Consider the following 21,850-nt stretch of genomic DNA (forward strand, 5'->3'; position numbering starts at 1 on the left):
GAGGGTCTTCTGTGCGAGAAAGGCTGAGACTTGGTAGAACAAAACTTGTTCAAGTGTTTTTGCAATGAAAGATAGAAGGGAAACCGGTCTGTAGTTCTCTAAAATAGTTGGGTTAAGAGTGGGTTTCTTAAGAAGTGGGGTTATACGAGCCTGTTTAAATGTTGAGGGAAAAACACCAGTGTGAAGGGATGAGTTAACGATGTGAGTGAGTGCAGGTACAATGGCAGGAGAAATGGCTTGAAGGAGATGAGATGGAATAGGGTCAAGCGGACAAGTAGTAGGATGATTGGAAAGGATGAGTTTAGAGACTTCTGCCTCAGAGAGTGGAGAGAAGGATGAAAACGAGTGTATGCTTGCTGGTAAGATGTGTTTGACAGTTTGTGGTGTGGCAAATTGTGCACTGAGTTTAATTAATTTAATATTATTATTTATATATGAGTCATATATTTAAAAAATATTTGTGAATAATATAAGTTTATAATTAATTCTGAATTAATATATTTAAGTTTGCACTTTTGATCTGTGTATTGCAATACAATCAAATGTTTGAACACAAATGGTACTCCCCCCTACTCATAGGTCACAGGACTTGGACACAGATTATTCATATAAATATCTCTGAGTGATGTATTCATAAAATGCTAATTTCTTTTCTCCATCTGTTTTTAGAGAGAGATGGTTTATTCATCCCGGGACTCCTCACCAACCCGTCGTCTCAACACTCTCCCTTCCTCCTCTGCCTCGCCCTCTTCCGGTTCTCCTTCCCGATCCCGTCTCTCCTACAGTGGAGGTCGGCCCCCCTCTTTTGCTGGTCCGGGTCACCCTCACCCACAGGGTCCCCAGCATCCGTCCCACTCCCACCACCCTTCACCCTCTCACGGACAGACTCAAGGCCTAACCACCTCCTCCTCAGCCATCCTAGAGCGGCGTGATGTCAAACCCGATGAGGAGATGTCTGGTAAAAGCATGGTCCTCCTGAAGAACGAAGGTCTTTATGCTGATCCGTACAGCTTGATGCACGAGGGTCGGCTTAGTATCGCTTCTACTCAGTCCCTGGCCACCATCGCTGACCCCTTTGGCTTCCCAGTGTCAGGAGGTCTGTACCGCAGAGGTTCGGTGCGTTCTCTCAGTACATACTCAGCTGCAGCACTGCAAAACGACCTGGAGGACAGTCTGTATAAGCCTGGAGGTTCTCTATACTCCGATACTTACAGCAGCTCCACGCTCGGCATGGGCTTTCGTCTGCCGCCCTCCTCCCCACAGAAAATTCCCGACGTGCAGCTGCGTGACAGGGAATCATTCACTGGGTCTCCCAGCCGAGGGTCGCCTGTGAGAACCACCTTCCGCAAAGACTCCACTTCCTCTTCCGTGTTTGTGGAGAGTCCGAAGTCCAGACCCAGCTCCAGTTCTGAACCCCTAGGAGATGGGAGTAAGGGACCTGGATTTGGGTCGTCATTGTCTGGGCCCGAGACGGACACACGGTGAGCACTAGCAAAATGTACATGTATGTGAGGTTATTAATGCACTTTTTCATTGTCATTGACAAGATCTGTACGTCAGTCTACACACTCTGAACACAAATTAATAAACATAATTTATTATTATGCAAATGTCAGAAAGAAATCTTTATTAAGCACAATTATAGCCACAGCCATATCACCCTGCAGCCCAAGACTGGTTGCCCACTGAAGTTAAGCAGGGTTCAGCCTGGTCAGTACCTGGATGGGAGACCTCCTGGGAAAACTAGGTTGCTGTTGGAAGAGGTGTTGGTGAGGCCAGCAGGGGGTGCTCACCCTGTGGTCTGTGTGGGTCCTAACGTCCCAGTATAGTGATGGGGACACTATACTGCCAAAGAGCATCGTCTTTCGGATGAGACGTTAAACCAAGGTCCTGACTCTCTGTGGTCATTAAAAATCCCATGGCACTTCTCGTAAAGGGTAGGGGTGTAACCCCGGTGTCCTGGCCAAATTCCCTCCACTGGCCCTTGTCTCTCATGGCCTCCTAATAATCCCTTTCCACTTGATTGGCTCTGTGACTCTCTCTCTCCTCTCCACCTGTAGCTGATGAGTGGTGAGCGCACTGGCACCGGTGTCCTGTGGCTGCCGTCGCATCATCCAGGTGGATGCTGCACACTGGTGGTGGTTGATCTGCACCCGGGCACTGGCACTTTATTTTTGAGAGGTCTTAAGTGATGCCCCTAGACCAGAGGTGTCAAATCCTGCTCTTAGAGGGACACTGTCCTGCAGAGTTTAGCTCCAAACCCAGTTAAACACACCTGAACTAAAGTAATCAAGGTCTTAAAGATTACTAGAATCTTCCAGGTGGGACGAGTTGGAGCTAATGTCTTCAGGACATTGGCTCTCCAGGACCAGGATTGAACACCCCTGCCTTAGACAATCCACGGATAGGGGAAATGTTGCTGTCTTCGAACAGATATAACTGCCAATAATGGAACATCTACTACTGTAACTAGACTACAGGAAGTAGTATTTAGGAGAAAGTTTAAGTGAAAACCCATGTAAAATAAATGATAAAAAAGTGTACACTTATACATTTTCTGTCTGCCTCGTTAGCAGGGATCGTATGGAGGCAATGGAGAAGCAGATAGCCAGTCTGACTGGACTGGTTCAGAGCGTCCTAACCCGAGCACCAGACAGCGACAGCACGTAAGACATGACAACATCCACAGAGCCATCCATCTATGATCCATTTTCATGGAACCAGTGCAAGTCAGATGCTAACACAGTCTATGCCACCTCTCATGTGTATGGAAAACATCTGTACCTAAGACTGCGTACCATGTAAAATGTCCTTAACACTAAAATACCAGTTTGCACAATGCATTCAACCATTTCACACATGCTCATTGTTGTTATCATGGTACCATTTTGCTATCATGTGGTAATATCTTGTGTTCTGTTTTTTGGTATACAGCCATTGGCTTTTCTTATGTTTCATAAGCTTGCAAAAATGTCTTAAGTTGCTGACTGTAAAGTGCTTGTATTGAAATTGTGTGTGCTGGTGGTCTTCTTTGTCCTGCGATGGCCATGGGTCTCTTTGTACCTGATGCTTTGATGTTGCTGGACATTAATTGCCATTCATATCCGATGTGACAAGTCATTCACATTAACTATTTAATGAAAGGAAATTAACAATATTTAGATTCTAACCTCAAAAAGAGAATGTTGAGTAAAGAGCATTGAGTAGAGATTATAAGATTATTGTATAAAGAGTAAGTAAGGTGTTGAATTCAGATTAGGCAGAGTTAGGATAGAAATGCCTGATGCAAATCCTGTTGTTGTTGTTGTTTTTAAAGATAATCACAGTGCAAATCTGTGCACTTTGGTGTTCAGAAGAAACTGGGCTTCTTCATACTGGGCTAACAATATATATATATATTGTTAGCCCAGTATGAAGAATAGTAGCTATAATAGGATAATAGGGTTTTATATCTCAGTTCTAATACACTACCATTCAAAATTTTGAGCTTGGTAAAACTGTTTAATGTGTTAGAAATAACTTTCTTATGGTCCTCAAGAGTGCATTTATTTGATCGAAAAATACAGTTAAAACAGTAATATTGTGAAATATTAATTACAATTTATTGTCATTAAATTTTCTATTTTAATATATGTTAAAATGTAACTTATTCCTGTGATGGCAAAGCTGATTTTTCAGCAGTCATTACTCCAGTCATCAATGTCAAATCATTATAATATGCTGATTTGCTGATCAAGAAACAATTCTTATTACTATTAATGTTGAAAACAGTTATGCTGCTAATTTTTTTGTCAGGATTCTTTGATGAATAGAAAGAAGTGAATTTGATTATAGATGTCTTTACTGTCACTTTGAAACAATTTCTGAATCCTTACTGAATAAAAGTATTGATTTCTTTAAAAAAAATCTTATTGAATCCAAGTTTTGAACAGTAGTGTACTTGGTTTAACATGATAGTTTTATAGGTTAAATAAAGTTGTGTTACTCAAAGGAATTGTAATGTGTGGAAATAGTGAAAGTCATAATAACAGTAGCATAGATAACAGTAGCTTTCAAGATAGATAGCATAACCCTTTATTAGCCACAAAGAAGGCTAGTGTAGTCTTGCTGTAGTGCAGTGCGTATTAGTGTAGTGTCAGTGTAGTAATAGGTGCTATAGTACAGTGGTAGTATCATGGCTGTATGATCCTCAGATGCGGCCTGCTGCGTCTCTGCATGATGGCGGGCTGCCCTCCGGACCAGGGGGCGGACTTTTCACGGCCCTTCCCTTTCTCTTCCAGCGAGAAGACCGAATCCACCAGTGACGGCTCCGCCACAGGAAGTGAGTCCAGCTACTTCTTAATGGTTGTCCAGAGCAGTCGTGAGGCAGGCTGTAAAACTAATGTGTGATATGTCTAATATCATGTCCTTAGTAGATCAGGCTGGCCCAAGTTTACAAGTTCCTGATCTCAGCGTTTGACAACAACCAGACATGAGTGCACTTGAATAAATTACCCTACTTTGTTTTCATAAAGGGTGTCTTCATCAGTGGTCAAGCCTTCAAAGGCTGCAGCCAGAGTTTTGATATGCTAGATTTGTCTTTGAAGGTTCTCCACAGTTAAGAGAGGTGAATCTAAGTCGACTTGCACCTAGGGTTGTAACAATATGAGATTTTCACGGTATGATAATCGTCTCAGAAAATATCATGGTATATATTAAACAATAATTCTTATCAGTAACAATGACTCTTAAAAGAATAAGAACAAGTTATTTGAGTGAACAAATCCTTTATTACAACAAACAATTTTAATGAAAGTTTATTGAAGTCTCCCTTCTGAAAAAAAGATAAATTAATTAATTTCATTAAAAAAAAACAAAGCAATACACCTTATGTATATCTATATCACACGTTAACATTTTAATTAATGTTTTAATTTGTTTACATTTAAATTGTTATCAAATTAAAATGTAACAACTTTTATTTTTGGAAAAGTTCTGCACAACAGAGGTAGGCTATACAAAGTTAAAACATGGACAAACATGATATTCTTTAAAGCTGCAGTCCGTAAGTTTTGCCTCTTTGTCGCCATCTCTGTTTGAAAACCTGCAATTGCAGCTGTGTGCGGAATTATCTTCCTTGCGTGGGTTGTGCGGCAGCACGTCTCCAGCGCGGATCAATCTAATGTTTTGAGGTGTATGTGTGTGTGGCAGTCAGTCACCACACCGGTGTGGATATTGTGCTTTGCACTCACAGATTCTAGCCTACGTCTTGCATTTTCACCGGATATTGTCATCTGAACAAGTAAGTAACAAGTCTGCCACGTTTGTTCTGACCAACTGAGGAAAAAAGCATTACAAATCGCGCTATGGTGATTTAATCTAAATTAACTCATATCACATCAAACCGTGCAAATTATTATTATTGTTATACTTTATTCTCAAATTGTTAATGATAACAACATCAGCATTGCGTGACTATGAGTATAGTGTGTATTAGCGTGTAGATTTCAATTTCTGTACAGTCTAATCTCTAATTGTCATACCACTCGAATTTCATATTAAGAAATTATTTTAACCCAAAAAGCTAATTATGCTCCCTTCGAACTGGTTGTCTTTAAAATACAAATCTTGTGTAATCCCAGACTATCTGTTATCAGAAGCACATTTAAAACTGGAATATAATTTCATTTCATTTACATGTGTTTCATAAACACAATCCTTTCTGGATTACAATCCGCCATCGAAATGATACATTTAATTATTCTGGCTGCTGTGAGAAAAGGCTATAAAGGATCCTGCCTCCACCTGCAGGATCCTCACATGCGATAGTCTAGTAGCTGGGACAACTTCTTTATGTTTACAGAAGTGACGTAATGACGCAGCAGCATGCGCGAATTTCCCGCGAAACCCTAACCGTACCACTCAAATTAGAAAAAATTATTATAAGATAACCGTTGTGAATCGGGCTAAAGTAAGGCGATAGTTTCGAACACTGGCTGGTTATGTACTTGCTGAAATATTGATTTTGGATAATTTTTAACCAAAAAAATTACGGACTGCATCTTTAAAAATAATGTTTAAATAAATTAATTATTATAAAGAATGTTATTATTGTTGTTATTATAACTTTTAAGTACATTGAACAATGCTAATAGTCATAATTTCAAGTTAAATCAAGTCACATTTTAAAATGATTTCTCTCAAATTAAACTAGGAAATGTTTAAGTATGCTCTGCTGATGTTCATGTTTATGTAGACGCTGAAAACACCATTAGTGTCACGCGTACTTCAGTGTGAAGTAGAAAAAATGGCGCCACTCAGAGACATGCAGAAACAAGCAATTATTTATATAGCAATCCCTTCGCGCTTTAATATTCACAGACACCTATCATATCTATTTTTGATTTATCCATCCATCAGATTGCGTGTTTTACGTGACATCCTCATTATAGTGTAAATTCCATGTTCATGACTGCACCGGGATTCCCTCTGCATCACGGAAATCATACGTCCTTAATTTATAAATGTTTATAAATGCAACACAGCTTTATCTGCACGGAGGGGTGGTGTCTGCGAATATGAGCGAAGATGTTGGATGTATTACCTGCTTTTGCAGCCACTTTGCATCCACATTTTTTGCAAATTGGATCCGTCCTCAAGGACAGCCCCGCATTAGTTTTTTTTATATCCAAAGTATTCCCATACCGCAGATTCTAACTTTTTTCGGTGGGGATGGAGATTAGATATGATCTCTGTCTCTGTCATTTTCTTCACTGTACATGCGTGTAAGCAGCCAAGTAAATTCAGAGTGAAGCGGCCGAGCAGAAACAAGTTGCATGTGCGCGGGTGAGATTTTTTTTTCATTCATTTTTAAAAAAAACGTAAATGTGCAAATGTTTACGGTATGATAACCATGCAAGTTCAAACCGTGATAAACCGGCATACCGGTATATCGTTACAACCCTACACCTCAATAAAGGGTCATCGAGAGAGTTTCCCATGAGTCCTAGTCTCCCCTTTTGATTATGATCCATGACAAGTCCAATTCAGCACTGTTTCTTTACTTCATTATGGTTATTTAGTTACCTGCAAGCTGAAAGCTTCTAATGTATGTTACAGCTGGCCGGCTGAAGAAGAAAGGTAGCCTTGTCTCTGCTCTCTCATATTTAATGTGGATTGATGTGTCTTTCCTGGTGTAGTGGGCGTGTTTGTTTTTATATATATACGAAAATGTGATCCTTCTGTTTATTTAACGGGATAGTTCACCAAAAAAAGGAAAATTCTGTCATCATTTACTCACCCTCAAGTTGTTTCAAACCTGTATGAGTTTCTTTCTTCTGTTGAACACAAAGTAAGCTATTTTGAAGGATGCTGGTAGTCAAACATTTGACAGTAGCCATTGATTTCCATAGTATGGACAAAATACCAAGGAAGTCAATGGCATCAACTGTTTGATTATCCACATTCTTCTAAATATCTTCTTGTGTTCAACAGAAGGAAGAAACTCTTACAAGTTTGAAACAACTTGAAAGTGACTAAATGATGACAGAATTTTCATTTTTTGGATGAAATATCCCTTTAATGCTTGTTCCCACTGTAGTTTTCCACGGTATCTCTCCTCTATGGCCTGCCAGCACTAGATATTTCTCTCCCTCAGTCTGTTTTCACTCCTAAACTTGACACATTCATACACTGAAAATTAAGTGTGGGGAGGATGTGTTTTGTTTTTCACATTTCCCGAATCTTGGGGAAAATGTACCCTTTTGTTTAAAACAACTGACTGGAGAGTGCTGCTATCTTTGTATTCCTCACTAACAGCATGTTCCTGAATGGGTTCTGGAGGTGACAACACTCTTTGTGTGTGTGCCAGTTAGTGTATCTCTGTCTGAACACAATGAAGGATGGGTGTAGAGCAAAAGTGCTTGATCTGGTTTCTGGAGATCTTCTTTCCTACAGAGTTTATTCTCAATCCTAATCAGCTGGATCATCAATCCAGATAGTCAAGGTTATGGGGTTCACTTGATTAAAATTACAGCCAGGTGTGTTAGAACATGGCTAGAAATAATACTGTGTTCAAATCCTCCTGGGAAGTTTCTCCTAGTTCAGAAATCATAATTATGACACTACAAAGTGATTTTGCTCAGAATAAAATAGACTCGCTGGGCAATTTCATATTTCTTTCTGTTTCATTTCACTTACCGACTAAGACCGCAAGCTTTTTAGAGCCAATGAAAGAAAATAAAGAGCTAAAATGCACATTAGGTGTGTAATTGTGTATTTATTGGTGTGTTTTATCATTCCATGCTTTCATGGGTAATAATGAGAAATGTACTTTGATCTCTTCGTAAACCAACTAAATGACTAGTGTTTTCTGGCAAGCTTTATATTTATTCTTGTTTAATCTGCCATAATGACCTGACCTCAACTTGAAAAGCCTGGGCTTATGCAACCTTCAGGCTGGAAATATCCTAGTTTTGTTTTATTATTATTATTACATATTATTAACCAGTGGTTTCCAGAAAAATATTAAGCAACACAAAAAAAATTTCTTGAGCACCGAATCAGCATATTAGGATGATTTCTGAAGGATCATGTGACACTGAAGACTGGAGTAATGACTGCTGAACATTACGCTTTGCCATCACAGGAATAAATTACATTTTAAAATGGTAAATATTGTAATATGTCACAATATTACTGTTTTACTGTATTTTTGATTAAATAAATGCAGCCTTGGTGATAAGGCTAATATATAGGGCTTCCTTCAAAAACATAAAAAATCTCACCATGCCCAAACTTTTGAATGTGCCCCTCTGCAGTACTTGAGAGTGAATGATGTTGTTTTGATTTTGCTTATCCACTGATACAACAGACAAAAAAGAACTTTTGATGTTGTTCCGTCTTCGATATTGTGTTTTCAACTTGATTGTGTGATATATCCTAATAGCAATTGCCCAACTGGGCTGTTAGAGCTTCCCAGGTGGACTTCAATGTACGATTATCCTGAGTTTCCGACTACTAAATATGACTTTATGTTTGCATTTTGTGTGTTAAACTTTTAAACACATTCGTTGTAACATGAAAGCAGCATAGACTCTGTTGTAAGGTCGATCTCCAGGAGCAGAACTAAACAATGCTGGTGTATAAGGTGTAGATGGGTAAGTGTGAAATAATTCATATTGGATTGAGTGTGTCTTTCGAGCTCACAGTGTCGACGTTTTGTCCTGTGTTGTGGTTATTAGCGCTGACTCCATCTGCTCCGCTGGCACTGATGCCTCCGCCTTCATCTGGGTGCTCTCAGGCCTCCACCGTCTCCAGGCTACAGATGCAGCTTCACCTGCATGACCTACAACAGAATTCCACCGATCTGCGCAAACAGCTCGCACAGCTTCGTAAGATGCAGGTAAGACGTTACAATCTCATGCATCTCGACACACAGCAGGTAACTGAACAGACATGATGTGATAAAGCGGCATGTGATAAATCACATCTCTTCCATGTTAATCTGAGTCAAGACAGATTGTCAGTTGCTTGGTTTCTATTTTCGACACATCTCGTTGAGACTGCTCCACATAGATAGATATTAAACTTTACATCAAACTTCAAAGGTGTTCTGATTGACTGTCATTTTATGGCTTAATGTGGCATTTAGCTTCCAGGGAGTCAAGTTAAATCACATTTATTTATATAGTGCTTTGTATAATACAGATTGTGGCGAAAAAGCAGTTTCAGAGAAATATAGTAACAGGAAAAGAACAGTGTTAATGTTGCAGAATTCATTAATTATGAAACAAATTCAATTTCAGCTGTAAGCAGCTCTACAAAAAAAATATTGTCATTATTCTGCTCAGTTCAGTTCAATGTTGAGGACACAAATGTTTCTTTATGCTCAAAACTTTGTAATTTCGCTCCTACTTAGAAAGGTGTACGTTTTCTATTCTCAACAACGCTCCCAGCGTCAATGCAAATGATCATACATTATTACACAAAATACTGCTTTAATTTGATAGCTAAAAATTATGATAGCTGAATTTTTAAACTGCTTAGTTTAAATTGTAGAAACACATATTGTTGGCACAGTTGGAAGGTCAGGCATTGTCATTATTACAAGACCTCAGTCTCAAAGTAAGGAATAATTGACAACGGGCCGCTGAAATATTGAAAATGTTATTCATACTTGAAAATGCAGCATGATGCGAAGCCAATTGCCTGTTACACCTTAAGTGTGCATTAACATTTCAACTCTTAAGCAGTTCAGTGTCAATTATTCCACTTATACTATGGAAATCAATTGTACGTGTGCTTATCTCTAGACATTGGTTAAATGTAAAACGCTCTTATAACTATAATTCGGTCTGCAGACCTGGAAATACTTTATAATCATATGGGAATGAATGTCAACCAATCAGAATCAAGAATGGAACAGTGCTGCGGTAGAAAGTGTTGCACTAACCTGCACCTCACACTGCAAGCCTTCTAGATGTTTGCCTGCTGACAGGGAGGACGATTTAAGGAGGTGATACAGAAGCCACAGACGGCAGGAGCAGCAGCACCGATTTGTAGTCTTCACGATATCTCACAGTCTAATTTATTTACACACAGCAATGAAAAAACAAAAAGGACGTGCTGAATGGCTTCACCTGGTATTTACGGCAGATTTGTAGCTCCATGTCCTGATGGTGTTCAGTGTGTGTGGTGTGGAGGAGGAAATGCATCGATTTCGGTCATGTTTAGAGTCCAATATAGAAAGCTGGCGTGCATTGCACTTTTCAGCATCCAAACCAGAGGACAACACTGAAAATTTTGGATTCAAAATCACTTACTTTTTACATTACAGAAAGGTTGTCTTGAAATGCTGGTGTTCTGTACCAGTGTGTATTAAGTTGGGCAAAAGAAAAGACAGAAGAAGAGGGAGAAGAGTGATGTTTGATAAGTTACCTCTATGGGAAAAAGGGAAGGTCTTTGCAAACATAAGAACATTCATATACTGTATCAGTCATAAAGGTATCTGTCAAAATGTCAGATTTTTTTAGATATGAGCCCACTATCCCAAGACAGCAGTCATCTCTGACAAGCAGGATGGATATAGAATCTAATGTCTGAATGGGCCAAAATGTCTTAAATAAAATACATATGGATGCTGTTGTAAACTGCTGAAATTCCTTGTACGGGCAGCTGTCAGATTATCATGGTGACATGTTGAACAGGAGTATGATAAAGGGAAATGTTTGTGTTAGTGAATGTGTGAAGGAGGAGAGCAAGGGAGGATGTGCAGGGAGCTTTAGGGAGGGCTGAAAGCCAGCAGAGAGGAGACGGCACACTAACAGTCTGACAGATCCTATTGGATTGTGTGTCTGTCATACGCTTTCCTTTCTGTACTTACAGACTTGTATTTACAGAATAATTTTGAAAATATTTTTTCTAGCCTCTGAAAGTCATGGAAATTTTTACAGCGGAAAATAATTTTTTCTATTTATGCTCAGCTATAAAATTGCATCAGACATTTCTCTTTATGAATGCAGTGTCTATAAACAGGGCTCTCACACCAATGAATCTTCATGACTTTTCCAGTCATCCATGATTTCTGGATAAAGATTAAGAATAGTTTTATATGGATTGCACTCACAAAGAGCAATTTTAGCTCATGAAATATTTCAAAGCCAAACATGAATAAAAAAAGAAAAGAAAATGTATATAAATATAATAATAATTAATTTGATATATAGAAAGAGATTTATTAAAAGATTTTTTTATTCAGCAAGGATGCATTAAATCACAAGTGATGGTAAAGACTTCCACACTGTTACAATACATTTCTATTTGAAATAAATGCTGTTATTTTCAACTTTCTATTCATCAAAGAATCCTGAAAAAAAATGTATCACAATTTCCACAGAAATATGAAAGGGGTCGTATGATTTTTAAAGATCATTATCTAGACTTTCTCCAAGAAACACACAGCGTCTCCCTGACATGGCTGCTTCAACACTAACTGCGGTTACTGAAACCACGCCTTCTTTCTTTGCGTGAACATTTGGGCGGCATTACGCAAATATTTCCACATAGTGAGGTAGATATGTGGGGGCGTGTTAGAATGAGGCGTTTTAGGGGGGCGTGGCAGAGTCTTAACTTTGATAAAGAATATCTCTTTGGTTTTGAGACTTTAGTCTTTGCAACTTCAGGGATCTTATCTATGCACAATCAGCTTGTAACACTCCAAAGAGAAAGGAAAACTTGAAATCGCATCATATGACCCCTTTAAGCAGCACAACATTGATAATAATCAGAAATGTTTCTTGAGCAGCAATTCAGCATAGGATCATGTGACACTGAAGGCTGGAGTAATGCCTGCTGAAAATTAAGTTTGCCATCATGGGAATAAATTACATTTAAATATATATTACAATGGGAAAAAATAGTTTTAAATTGTAGAAATATTTCTTAATATTACTATTTGTACTGTATTTTTGTACTGTGAGCATAAGAGACGTAATTTTAAAACCTTTTTAAAAAATCTTACTGACCCCAAATTCTTTTATCTTGTATCTTCTTTGATAATGTCTCTATTTTTTATATATATATAAACTTTCTGCTTGAAAGTTTGTGAACTCTTTAGAATTTTTTTTTTTCTGCATAAATATGACCCAAAACATCATCAGATTTTTGCACAAGTGCTGAAACTAGACAAAGAGAACCCAATCAAACAACTGAGACAAAAATATGTTCTTTGTAATTTATTTATTGAGAAAAATGATCCAGTTTTACATATCTGTGCGGTGCAAAAGTATGTGAATCTCTAGGATCAGCAGTTAATTTGAAGGCGAAATTAAGAGTCCATCTGTTCAGAGGGGTTTTCATTCAGTGAAATGACTATCAGGTGTCAGTATGTGCTCTGTTTTATTTAAAGAACAGGGATCTATCAAAGTTTGGTCATGTTTGTCGAAGTGAATCATGGCACGAAAAAAGGAGATCTCTGAGGACCTCAGAAAAAGAGTTAATGTTAATGTTTTGGAATGACAGAGTCAAAGTCTGGACCTTAATCCGAAATTAAGAGTCCATCTGTTCAGAGGGGTTTTCATTCAGTGAAATGACTATCAGGTGTCAGTATGTGCTCTGTTTTATTTAAAGAACAGGGATCTATCAAAGTTTGGTCATGTTTGTCGAAGTGAATCATGGCACGAAAAAAGGAGATCTCTGAGGACCTCAGAAAAAGAGTTAATGTTAATGTTTTGGAATGACAGAGTCAAAGTCTGGACCTTAATCCAATTGAAATGTTGTGGAAGGAGCTGAAGCAAGCCATTCATAGAAGGAAACCCACCAACATCACAGAGTTGAAGTGGTTCTGTACTGAGGAAGGGGCTAGAATTCCTACAAGCCGATCAGCAGTTACAAGAAACATTTACCTGCAGTTATTGCTGCAAAAAGGGGGTCAGACCAGATACTGAACGCAAAGATTCACATACTTTTGCACTGCACAGATATGTAACACTGGATAATTTTTCTCAATAAATAAATTACAAAGAAAACATTTTTGTCTCATTTGTTTGACGGGGTTTTCTTTGTCTACTTTCAGGACTTGTGCAAAAATATTTATGCAGAAATATAGAAAATTCTAAACGGTTCACAAACTTTCTATATATATATATATATATACTGTACATACACATTGTGTTTAATAAAAAAAAACATTAACCATGACTGAAATATTGTTGGAAAGTCAAAGAATTCATGAATGAATTTATGAAATATTATGGGAACGCTGTATTTCTTACACTACTGTGTATAAGTATATCTAAGTGTGTGTGTATTTATTTGTAAGCGAGCATGTGTTCAACTACTCATTAATTTTATGGCTGCTGCTATGAGTGATTCACTCCTATAGCAGGGCAGGCAATAACTCTTAATATCATACTGATGATATGGTATGGGCCAGCAGGGATACATAGATGAAGAGAGTGAGGAAGCCGGCCCTAAATCGAGTCAGCTTTTCAGTCAGTAGTGCTTTAATAAAAAATGACTGTGGAATGATAGCTACTGGTGTGATTTATGAGTGAACACCCGCATCTCAACCGTGTACTCTCTGAATAAACACTAGAAAAACAGGAAAGGAAATTCTAGAAAGACATTGAGTTTCTCTCAATGGAAGCAAGGAAATTTTATCTTTTATACTTAGGAGTTCACATGATTAATTTGCTTATTCGATTAGTGACCTAGAAAGAGTGCAGAATCTTAAATATTCCTTGTTGTTTCCTACACAATGGTTCATGTTAATTTTTTTTTTTCAAAAACCTGAAACCATTTATTTCCTTATGGAATTTTAAACCCCTAGTTTTTTTTATGTGATCACAGATTTTTGGACCCTGCTGTATATATGTCTAAAAAATTTAGATTTTTGTTTGCATTATTCTGATTTTGATTTAAGGAAGCTAAAGAATTGTAGCCCTTATCACATACTATAATGTATAATACTATACTGAAGCAGTTAAAGAAACACTCCACTATTTTTGAAAATAGGCTAATTTTCTAACTCCCCTAGAGTTAAACATTTGACCGACGGAAAATGAAAAGTTGCGATTTTCTAGGCCGATATGGCTAGGAACTATACTCTCATTCCTGCGTAATATCATTGCGCCTGCTGCACCCATGGTACGGCAGCAAAGTTCCTTGATTATTACGCCGGAATGAGAGTATAGTTCCTAGCCATATCGGCCTAGAAAATCGCAACTTTTCATTTTCCGTCGGTCTTAGTACACGATGTAACTACAGAAGAGTCAAGTTTTAAATAGGAAAAATATAGAAACTCTTTGGTCATTTTTGAGCGAGATGCTAACGGTCTAATCAGATTCAATGATCTATGCTAAGCTACAGCTAAAAGTGCTACCACCAGACCCGGAGATCGGCTGAATGGATTCGAAAACGGTAAAACTCAACTGTTTAACTCTAGGGGAGTTGAGCCTATTTTCAAAAATAGTGGAGTGTTCCTTTAAGAGTCTGCATTTGCAAAAGAAAGACAATCCCACACTGCGAAAAATTAACATACAGTATAATAATAAAATATTTTTAAAAAATACTTAAATAAATACAGCATATATAATGTATAATAAGTATATGTACAGTACAGTAAAAAAAATCTTAAAACGAGATCAATTTGTTGGAGAAGCAAACTTGAAAGCAATACTGCATGAGACATTAAGAGTTGTTTGGTAAATTTTTAGAGAGAGATTTTTTTTATATATATGTAATTGTACGGGAAGTCAAAAAAGACTGATTAAACTCATTAAGATGTCTTTTTTTAAGTTCATGAACGTTTAACACACTGAAATGCAGGGCACTGTATAATTTTGGGGTGGAGGAGAGTTGGAAGCCAAAGAGTCAAATGCATGGTCAGAGAGATTGGTGTCAATAGCTTTGCTGTCGAGAGCCAAGCCACTGGTGTCATGACAACTACAGATTCCTGAGTTAGACAATTACCTGCCTGAATGCCAGAGATCGAGACACAGCCCCTGCCCTCGTCCTGTTACCTAGGAGACATGGATATGCTGAATAATGCATGAGACTCATAAATAATTCAGCTCGAGGAGGAACTACCGCCAAATGACACTAAAATCGCATCGTACACACAAACGTACAGTGTACAAAAACAGTTTTTACACACTTTTCTCATTATCGGCGCTATGCAAGTGACAAAGTCCACCCATTTTTTCTCTCAGGGCAAACAAACACTGCAGAATGCTAACACATCACAACATTATGGTGATGTCTGGCACTCCAACTCCCACACAACCTTCAACATACAAAGATTGAAAATACTAGAAAATAAACTCAAGGACATGGATGCGCATTCCCATTAGGGCATTCAAGAGACCTTAAAAGAATGTGATCCATCATAAACAATCAAGGATAGTATATATATGATCCCGTATACACAAACACGCACACTAGCAAGGTCAATTCTATAATATCATACCTTCACATTCAAGATGACAGCTGCATATGGTCAAAGACAGGTCAATGTGAGACATGCACACATATGTGAGTCATCTGATGGATGTGTTGTGATGGATTGTGACAGCTGACCTTCCGTAAAACGCAAAACTCCCAAGCAGTGTAGCCACCTATAAAAACTCCTACACTGATACACCTGAAACTTCTGTAGACTGTAATGCTTAACAACCATTCATTCATAGACTAATACTTAACCTAGAAGGGCTGCGATTTTATTTGAAGGGAATATTGTTCTAAGAACACCATAGGAAGTTGATCTAGTAACATGTCGTGCATTATAAAACATCTCAAAGCAATGGTTCTTAATTCTTTTGACCGAAAGCCAATATTTGAAAGCCCCCTTCCCCCCATATAGGCATACAGTATATTTCCAGTATTTCTATTGTAATTATGAAAAAGCTGCTTGTTTTTTTATGAGAGTATTGATGTATTAAATACATTTTTTATTATTAATTTTGTGACTCCAGAATTTTCAAGAACTGTGTGTTCTCAAAAGCCTTTTTTTCATTTCAATTTAGCCATTTTTTAGAGTCTCACTACAAAACCAATTTTCACTGAGAAATTGCTAGAAAATTTCTCAAATAATTACAGTGAAATGGCAAGTGACACACTGAATTAAACATGAATTAAAGTATAAAGGCTAACATTAAATTCTCTTGTAAAATACTTCAAAAATTAAAAAATGTATTTTTTTGAGGAATTTTTGTCCCTGCAATAAAAGTCAGTGGGTTCCAGTGTTGTTGTGGGCCTTATTGACACTCACTGTATGATTTGCTTCTTTTGCTTTCTACAAAAGAAATAAAATCATACCAGTAAGTAACTAATGAAAGAATTGTCATTTTTGGATGAACAGTCCCTTTAAGCAAATGCAATGATGGGTCATTCTTAAAATATGTGTGTGTTTGTGTGTAGCTGCAGAACCAGGACTCCATACTCAGTCTGCTGAAGAGGACCGAGACAGAGCTGAGTCTCCGTCTATCAGATGCGCTGAGAAAACAGGAAGACCCTCTCCAAAGACAGCGCCTCCTAGTGGAAGAGGAGAGACTCAAGTATCTGAACGAGGAGGAACTCATCATACAGCAACTGCAGTGCGTCTCGCACACAATATGTGCTCATAATGTGCTGATAATGCAGTCTGAGGTGCTAGCTTACTGACACTGCTGCATAATGTGCAAAAAATTATTTCCCAGTTATTTTTATTGCATAGGTTCTCATCAGCTCATACCTGAAAGCGAGGTATAAACAGTCTCAGTCAAAATCCTGCAGACCCGCACCTCACCTTTAGCTTGTACAACAAACGGACAGCATCTCATTGATTTATTTTGTTCCAATTAAAAGCAGCAGGGTGACTAAATCCGCCTCTTTAACCCGCTGCCAGATCAGTCGTGTTGCTTTTAATTGATAGTGGTTATTAAGTATAGCTAACAGCCAGTTGATGTTATTCAATTATTAACAGGACGCTGTTTGTAACAAACCATTTTGTGGGGGGTGGATTTATTTGACGTGGTTAAATTGGATTTCGAGTGTAAACACTCTGACTGTGTCTCAGTCGTTTAGTGCTAATACACCCTGCTGCAATGACACTTATTCAAATGCGTGCCGACGCCACAGCGCAGGGAGGTGGGCTTGGGATTTTCACACGCATCTCGTGCTACATTTTTCAACTTTTAAATGTCAGAAACATCAGAATGTAAAAGATGCCCTTCTGTGTAATAACACTGAGGTGCTTTATGATAGCATCAATTATTATGTCATGCAGGTTTATGCTCTTTCTGAAACAATCAATATGGGATAAAACTAAAGAGCGGATGTTTGTGTTCGACAGTGATCTGGAAAAGTCAGTGGAGGAAATCCAGAAGGAGATGTCTGTCAATCACCGACATGTGACAGTGCAGGAGCTGGAGGAGAAAATCTCGCTGCTGAGGAAACTGGGAGAGACTCTTACGGAGCTGAAGAGTGAGACAGACTCTTTTCTGTCCTTCACAGTCAGGCACTTGAACCTTAGTTACAGAAGAGAGTTGTTCACTTCTCTGGCTGTCTGTTTTTCTCTTTGTCTCTCTCGTTCAGATCTTTTCCCAGGGCTCCAGAGTAAAATGCGTGTGGTGTTACGAGTGGAAGTGGAAGCTGTGAAATTCCTGAAAGAGGAGCCACACAGACTGGACGCCCTGCTTAAACGCTGCAAATCTATCACAGACACACTCTCCACGCTGAGGAGGTAGACAAACACTTACTAACCACTTACTGGGTTATTTAATCAGTCCTTGTCTCGACACACATTCTGACTGTGTCTCGAATGTAAATTACTCGTCATCATTTTGAGTGCTATTTTATGGATTAATCAGGCAGGTGAATGAAGGAGTGTGGAAGACCCAGGATGAGTATTCCAGCCCCTCCCCTAAACTCGGAGGAGGGGATGAGTACAGGAAGAACCCAGACTTCGACATTCCAACCAGCCCACCGCTAAGCCTCAATGAGACCAGCCTGGCTAACTGGAGCCCTCACTCTGGTCAAAGACACAGCCACTCGAACCCTTCTAGTGCACAGCGTGAGAAAGATTCTCATGGGGTGGTGGGCTCGTTAAAGGGACGGGAGCTGGGCGAGCTGGGAGGTCGAGGCGGGTCTGATAAGGCCTCATCTGTGGAAGTGAGACTGGTGAGGAATTAGATTTAAAATGAAAGTAGGGCCCTATGATTTACGCGATGCGGAAAACACGGATGGAATCGCGGAATCCAGTTATTAAAAAAATGTCGGTGGAATGTCGACGCTTGAATGAATTAATCAAAAGTAGGTCATTACACTTAAATCACGATATGGACTAGTATCTGTAAATATTAAGCTGCAGAAAGACTTTAAATATGAATCCTGAATGTTCTGCGTGTCTCTGTGTGAATGAATGGAGCAGAAGCGCGGTTTTGTTTACCGCACGTACTGAAGCGCTCGCTGTGATTTCTGCGTCTGCCGTCTCACTAAATTAGGACACAAATACATGAACAACATTTCCAGAACTGCTCTGAGTCACTTCCTGAGCATTTTACCGTTCCATTTGAGTAAAACTATTGTCATATCATATATACACAGAAGAGTAAAGGTATTCACTGCAACCCGTCATAATAAATTGTATGCATTCAAATAATTAGACATGCTTAAACACAGAATTTGGTAACAAAACAGAACGTGAGAAAAAAATAAATAAGGCCCTAAAAATTTAATTTTTGTTAAACCTTTAATATATTGATGTTAAGTTTCATGATTTTAAATAATTAGACATGCTTTTTGATTAATAAAATTTTAATTAATCATTAAAAAGAGTCCAGGAAAAAAAAAAACCCGGAAAAAATGGAATCCAGAAAATCCAAAAACGTAAATCCACATATTTACTTTTGAAATCTTGAATGTGTTTAGAGTTGAACATTCGGACTTGGTGTAAATAGGTTTAACAGCTTCTTTAGCTGTTTTGAAGCACTAATGATCTTGTATGTCTCCTCAGGCAGCAGAGCGGGATTGGGAAGAAAAGAGGGCCAGTCTGACACAGTACAGTGCTCAGGACATTAATCGACTGTTGGAGGAGACTCAGGCTGAGCTCATGAAGGCCATTCCTGACTTGGACTTTGCTGCCAAGCAGATCCGACCTGCTCAGAACCAGATTCAAAACCAAAACCAGAGCCCCAGTCCGTCTAACACCAATGCCACACCTGAACACAAGCCTAATAAACCTCAGAATAAACTTTCCAGTAAAGATAGCGGATCTAGACGAGGCTCGGATGAACTGACGGTGGCAAGGTATCGAACGGAGAAGCCCGCAAAATGCCCCCCTCCTCCACCTCCCCGCCGAAGTTTCCCCTCCTCTCCTGGGCTTACTACACGCAGCGGAGAGATGATCATTCCTGGAAAGAGTATAAAGGTGACTGGTGACAATCAGAATGACACACACACACATGATTTTGCATGTGTGCGTTTATGTATGCAAACTTTCTCAAACATTTACATGCAAGCTGTTCCTGAAAGAGAAGCACACAGACCGTCAGAGGAGTCAGGGGAACACACTACATCACTTTTATTTGAGTGCAGGGTCTCAAAAATGTCAGGCTTCTCATAAAAGCCGCCTGTTTTTGTAGGTGTGTTAGTCATGGTTAATATTTACTTTATCACCTCAATTGTTCCTATGGTGATAAATCGGCTGTTGGTCACAGGTGAATTTGAGAGAGATTGAGAAAGATTAAGATGGTTCTAGGTGATAATTTCCCTTGTGTTTATTTTTAATTAAGATTCAGTCGTTACATTACAATGGGATATTTTCTATACTCTTGTAGCCTTTTAGTTATTATTTTCTGGAATTTAATTGTAATGTCTGTCAAAGCAGCCATAATTAATTTTACATGATTCATTCATTCAATCATATACATATATACATTTATATATATTTTTTATATTTATATACTTACTTATTAATTCATCCATAAATATATTATTTATTTGTTAATTATTTGATCCATAAATAAATAATTATATTTTATATTATTCATTCATTGATCGATTCAGTCATAAATAAATAAATGTTTATTAGAAATTGTCCTTAAATAAATACAAACATACATGCATACATACATACATAATTGTATTTATATTTATTTACTGATTGATCCATTCAATATTTTCTTGTTGCAGAGCATATCCGTATGCATTAGCAACAACATTGAGACATTTTTAAGTGACTTAAGTGTCCAGAAATTGAGTATGTGTCTAGTACATCAAACTTATTTTAAAAGAGAAGTATGTTTTTTTGTGTGTATGTTACCTTTTTTAAAAAAAAAAGCATATTGTATATAGAGATTTGTCTTTTGTCTTTGTGTATGTAAACAGAAGTCAGAATCAGAGGAGACCGAGTCTCAGAAGCCACACGTTAAGCTGAGGAGGAGTGTATCCGAAGCCCCCCGACCAGCCTCCACCTCACTAAAGCTGCATTTATTTGAATGCAAATACAGTAATATTGTGAAATATTATTAAAAAAAACAATTATTCAATAACTATTGATTGATAAAATTGTTATTTAAAAAACTATTTTAATATATTTCAAAATGTAATTTCAGCAGTCATTGTTCCAGTCTTCAGTATCACATGATCCTTGGAAATCATTCTAATATGCTGCTTTACTGCTTAAGAAACATTTATTATTAACAAGTTTGAAAAGTTGTGCTTCTTTGCTTCTTAATATTAAGTTCTTAACATGGTTTTAAAGATCAAAAGAAAAGCATTTATTTGAAGTAGATTATTATAACAATTTAATGTCACAATATGGCATATAATGTAATATAAATTGAATTTATGGGAATGAAGGACCAAACTCGGGTCGCCCAAAGTGCCGATAAATACATCCATCCTGTTTTGAACTGCAGTTCAATTGCTTCAGAACATGCATCAAATCGTTTTATATTTGTTTAATTGATGCACAATTAAATTCTAACCTAATCTCTCCCTAGCTGTCTCAATTATCGTTTTACCAGGGGGCCATAACAGTGCATTTCTCCTGACTGACACTGCTTGAGCTGTGTTGGTGTTGATTTTAGGCTTCCTTGACCTGCTTCAGGGCAGCAACACACACGGCACACAAACTACAAGGCTCATTAACACCAACAAGCAGACGTATTTTGTTGTCTTGGTTGAGTGGATGATAGGGTAAGCGAGCAGATGTCTCTTGTCCTCCATCCCCACTGCATGTCTCTGTTGGAAACCCTGTGGAGACCTGTGGAGATCTGGGCACTGCTGCAGTGACACCATACTGACCTCCCCCTCAAACCTAATGAGGCTCACAAGCTGCATCTCAAAACAAACCCGTAACTCAATAACACCCATAGACATTCATGAACAT

General features: G+C 38.2%; 1 protein-coding gene across 1 annotated transcript in view; it reads left to right on the top strand.

Moving 5' to 3' along the window:
• LOC107590425 (SRC kinase signaling inhibitor 1-like) overlaps positions 1-21,558 on the top strand; it is a 124,087-nt gene extending 102,529 nt beyond the window's left edge. The window contains exons 7-18 of the mRNA XM_016279170.1: positions 670-1,481; positions 2,574-2,666; positions 4,281-4,321; positions 7,099-7,119; positions 9,222-9,382; positions 16,897-17,072; positions 17,810-17,940; positions 18,052-18,199; positions 18,327-18,636; positions 19,472-19,885; positions 20,845-20,942; positions 21,549-21,558. Of these exons, the coding sequence (XP_016134656.1) occupies positions 670-1,481; positions 2,574-2,666; positions 4,281-4,321; positions 7,099-7,119; positions 9,222-9,382; positions 16,897-17,072; positions 17,810-17,940; positions 18,052-18,199; positions 18,327-18,636; positions 19,472-19,885; positions 20,845-20,942; positions 21,549-21,558 (2,415 nt within the window). The remainder of the gene's footprint in view (positions 1-669; positions 1,482-2,573; positions 2,667-4,280; positions 4,322-7,098; positions 7,120-9,221; positions 9,383-16,896; positions 17,073-17,809; positions 17,941-18,051; positions 18,200-18,326; positions 18,637-19,471; positions 19,886-20,844; positions 20,943-21,548) is intronic.
• Positions 21,559-21,850: the final 292 nt, after the last annotated feature.

This window comes from Sinocyclocheilus grahami, unplaced genomic scaffold (genome assembly GCF_001515645.1).
Source record: "Sinocyclocheilus grahami isolate Dianchi unplaced genomic scaffold, SAMN03320097.WGS_v1.1 scaffold127.1, whole genome shotgun sequence".
In the NCBI taxonomy this organism is placed as follows: domain Eukaryota; kingdom Metazoa; phylum Chordata; class Actinopteri; order Cypriniformes; family Cyprinidae; genus Sinocyclocheilus; species Sinocyclocheilus grahami.